Source organism: Lactuca saligna, chromosome 8 (genome assembly GCF_052625555.1).
Source record: "Lactuca saligna cultivar CGN05327 chromosome 8, ASM5262555v1, whole genome shotgun sequence".
Classification (NCBI taxonomy): domain Eukaryota; kingdom Viridiplantae; phylum Streptophyta; class Magnoliopsida; order Asterales; family Asteraceae; genus Lactuca; species Lactuca saligna.
This window is the reverse complement of record NC_136424.1, coordinates 237,127,065-237,131,560: the sequence shown is the minus strand read 5'-3', so window position 1 is coordinate 237,131,560 and position 4,496 is coordinate 237,127,065. Positions and strand designations below refer to the sequence as shown.

Here is a 4,496-nt window from a genome sequence, read left to right as displayed (position 1 = left end):
TGGTTATTGAATGCCCTGCATTATTTTTTGGTGTAATTAGCACCAACTTGAAATTTTTCCAAGTCATATGATTTGGTTTCATCAAATTGGGGTCAAAATTATGCTAGAATGTGTGAAATTGGATTATGCAATTGATTATATCAAATCAAAAATATATATATATAGCGTAAACTCCTTTCGCAAATAGTTGAGTTGAAATCCGACCCCCGCAAAGCGGGATACATCCCTAGTTATTAGGGGTGAGCAAACCCAAACCAATAAACCGAGAAACCGATTAAAACCGGCAAAACCGAAACAGAAAAAACCGAAATTGAAGCAAAACCGACGGTTAGGGTTTGAATTTTTTAAAAACCGAAAAATCGGGTTTGGATTCGGTTTTTACCCAAAAACCAACCCTTCCAACCCGAGAAACTAACACATACTTAAAACCGGCAAACCGCCCAAAGAAACAGACCCATCCAACCCGGGAAACCGTCCCATACTTGATTGTTTTTTGGTTATAATAAACTATTTCGGGCTTTGGTTGTAAGTTGTAATAGACTATTTGTTATAAGATTCATGTTTTTTAAAGAATTTAACTTATATTTGATGTTTTTTGAAGTATATAACTTGTTGCTTCATTTATGGAAAATGGGTTAAAACCTAAAACCCATGGGTTTAAACCCAAAACCCATGAATATATGGGTTGAACCCAAGAAACCGAAAAACCGTCCAAACCTACCTTAGAACCCAAGAAACCGAATCAATCGGAAACCGATCCTACTGTTCTGAAAGCTAAAACCGATCATTTATGAGTTGGGATGGATTTGAATCCACTCATGCATAACCCTAGTAGTTATTTTCTAATTATAAAAGGCGGTTATATTAAAATATATCGTATAGAAATTGCTAACGTTATTAAAAATAATTAAAAAAAAATAATAATAACATCTCTTACTAACGTCAGAGTTTCCGGCGAACATCAAAAGAAAGCATATATTTTAAATTCCAAAACTCTCCCCGACAAAACTTTGCTTCAACTGCCGTTACAATCACCGGTAAGTTCAGTATCTCCGGAGAACGGTTCAACTCTCAACAACCATTCCATCGTCGTAGTTAGCATTGCCGTTGTCTTCCCCGTCGCCGTCATCGACCCGCGTGTCAGCTAGTGTACACTCCATCTTGTGACGCATCTTCCAGTCGAGTGCTTGACACGCTCGAGAGCAGTAGTTAACAGCTCCGCAAACTGAACATCGCCGGAACTCATGTTTTCTGGTCTCCGGCCGACCACAACCGGCGTGAGAGCATAAACGAAGCCCCGACGAAAGTATCTTACCGGAAAACCAATCTGTAAGAAACCGGTTTGACGGATGAGGTTCCGATGAAGGTACGTTACATCCGAAATCGCTAAGTAAAGAACACCCAGGACCCACCATGTTTCCATGGCGGAGGTGAGGTAGGGGGTTCCATGTCATCCAGTTACCGGACATCAACGCGGATGGAGTTGTTGACAGTACAGCGGCAAGCTCACGGGCGTTGGCTTGAACCAAAAACCGCCGGCCTTCAGCAATGTTCTGACGAACGCCGTAACCGTCTTGGAGACAATGTCCGAGTTCCCGGAGCGCGTCGATGTGACCGAGAAACGCCGCACGAGCACAAAGAGCTACACCGGCGCGTAAGTCCTTGTCGGTTTTTAAACCGCCACTACCGTTGAACTGAATCACTGCAAGCGAGTATAACGCCGGCGCGTGAGAATTAATCGCTGCCTTAGCCATTAGAGACGCTCCGCTTCCTCGATTTTGCAAACAATAAAACCGAATCTGTGTCAAACAAAGTAAACATCATGTCAGTTTAATTAATGCTCATACGTAGAATGTCAATCAAGATATATAAACCATAAAAATTGAACTAACCATGCCAAGTGTGTAACAAGCTTCAATATTTCCGGCATCTGAGCACTGTTTAAGAAACCTGTGAGCAGATTCCGACCAGTTTTCAGATTTAAAAGCAAACGCCTTCGGAGATGCTTTTGATAACACAATAGAGTGAACACCTAACGCGTTTAACCTTTTGCATCTGTTCAACAAACACCAACAAAATCAGTAACAAAATTAACAGAATTGTCGTGATAATCGGATCCTTTTTCAGACAAAAAATTGGAGACTTCAAAAAAAAAAAAAAAAAAGTTACAAATCTCAAATCCGGATCCTTACGTTGATAAAACACTCACAAAATCGGCGGGACAAGCGGCGGTGGCACCAAGCTTTGCAAGAATAAACAAAACGATGTCGTCTGGAAGCGTTTCAAGGAAATCACATCGGCCGGAAACAGTCGCGACCGGTGTCCCCGACGACGACTTCAACCTTTTCCGGCTACGTTTTATCTTCTCACCCATAATATTGTCATCTCTTCTTCTCTTCTCATAACACATGTTATTCACCTTCTTATAAGAAATCTCACGCCTTGTGCTCATTCCCTTCTCCTTCTCTCTCTAAAAAGAACAGATATGCGTGTCTCTCTATATATAGATGGGTATATCGTGTATATATAAATAGATATCATATATTTATACGTATATATACAAGAAATTTGTATGTATAGATTCTGAATTTTCACGGGTGAAGAAAAAATTGAGACCTTATATATAGCAAGAGACCTTATCGAATTAATTAGAGGGGGAAGGGGAAGATGAAACACAATAAATACGACGCCGCCTGACCATTAAAATATACTACTGCCTAAAAAATTTCACTTGATCACCATATTACCATTCTTCTCTGCAAGGGTTTCTCGTTAATAAAAGCAAGAAGAAAATTTAGTCAAACGGCGTTGACTAGATCCCTCCGTCCGTCGTCCTCCTCCATTGCACGATTTGTCTGCTTGTAACGTACAAGTTTTAAAAATGACAAATTATCTTTTCATATATTATATGCTCTATAAAACTTAAAGTTTGTTTTTTTTTCTTTGAGAATTTAATAGCGTTTTTGCATCGTTTAATTTATTTTTTTATGAGATTTTTCAGTTTAAAAACCGTTAATTTGTGATAAGTGGCGAACTAATTTTTGTTAATTTGTTTGAATGGATTTTTACTTTGCGGTGAGTCCTAGGAAATAATCTTTTGTTACTAATAAAAATTTAAGCCTTTAGTATTAGGGATGAAAATTTTACTCGATCCGGTGGGAAACCCGGTTGACCTATCCCAATCGAGGAAGGGTATACCCCGCCAAAACAGGTACCGGATACGGGGTCGGGAATCCCCATTATACTAAAACGAGGGATGGGGCCGGGGCCGGGTATAACAATCCCCAACCCGCTATATATATATATATATATATATATATATATATATATATATATATATATATATATATATATATATATATATATATATATATATATATATATATATATATATATATATATATATATATGATGACGCACCCCTTAGAGTAGGCCAGAAACAAGCGAGTTGCGGCAGAGCGCCTCTGGTCAGCGACCTAGGTAGCTCCAAGCCCCGCGTAGCGATCGTGTAGAAAGCTCGCCCTCGCCAAGAATTGTCTTTGAGCTACAATCCAAAGACAACGGCTTCAGACGATAAAGCACCCAAACAAAGCACAATCGCCTGAACCAATCGGAGGCCGGGACACGAACGTGGAGCAGAGCCTCCAATGAGGACGACGGATCCTGTCGAGATCATAGTCCCTGTCTCCATACGTACCGAGGAGGATCCTCACTATAAAGGATTAGCACTCGGTTCAGCCAAGGTAAGTGAACCCAACTTCACTTATGCATTACCATATTCTCCCATACTCTCCAGACTAACTTCACCGTCGGAGCGTCTTTCCGGGAGCTCCTCCCAGATGACAGCTAACATCCTTTTCTCGTGTGTCACTTCTCAAGTTCCGCTGTGAAAGAGCTCTTCCACATAGTCGGTGGTTTGGGACCTGGTCACATCATTTGGCATCATCCATTTGTATGACAACAGATACACAAACCCTTTCCCATTTTACTACCTTCCACAACCACGCATGGCGGAGAAAGCGACGGGCGAGCCGTCGGAACAACCACACAGCCCCATACGCCCGATGGGACCTTTAGGGACGGAAGACACTCCGGCAGCCCCATTTCCCAGCAACCAAACACCAATCTCTGGAGCACCGCCGTTAATCGGGAACCCGAGGCTAAATTTCAATGCAACACCAACTTCAAGTGGTTCGCTGCCGCAAGCTTCGGTGACTGTACCAACAGACTCGCTATTAAACCCCATCACCACGGCTGCGCAAACCGCTATGTCTCAACCCCGACCAATACCAACTGTGACACACTTAACCCCACCCCAGAACCAACTAATATACACCACACTACCTCTTCCCCGCTATCGTTAATCCTTATAGTACCTAAACAACAACTGTCACACCCCTCGAAAGCAGTGCACATCCCAACGGCACTATGATCGGCACAGGCACCGCATCACAGCTACAAAACCACCAGTTGTCAATGGCAAGTGCCATACCAGC

At 41.9% G+C, this 4,496-nt stretch overlaps 1 protein-coding gene across 1 annotated transcript; it reads right to left on the bottom strand.

The window, feature by feature from the left end:
- Positions 1–879: 879 nt before the first annotated feature.
- LOC145012735 (F-box protein At1g67340-like) lies at positions 880–2,860 on the bottom strand. The gene is made up of 3 exons (XM_078971521.1): positions 2,193–2,860; positions 1,893–2,055; positions 880–1,799 (listed from the first exon to the last, which is right to left on the bottom strand). Exons 1-3 carry the CDS (start codon positions 2,450–2,452, stop codon positions 1,065–1,067), a joined length of 1,158 nt encoding a protein of 385 aa, XP_078827647.1. The 5' UTR covers positions 2,453–2,860; the 3' UTR covers positions 880–1,064.
- Positions 2,861–4,496: the final 1,636 nt, after the last annotated feature.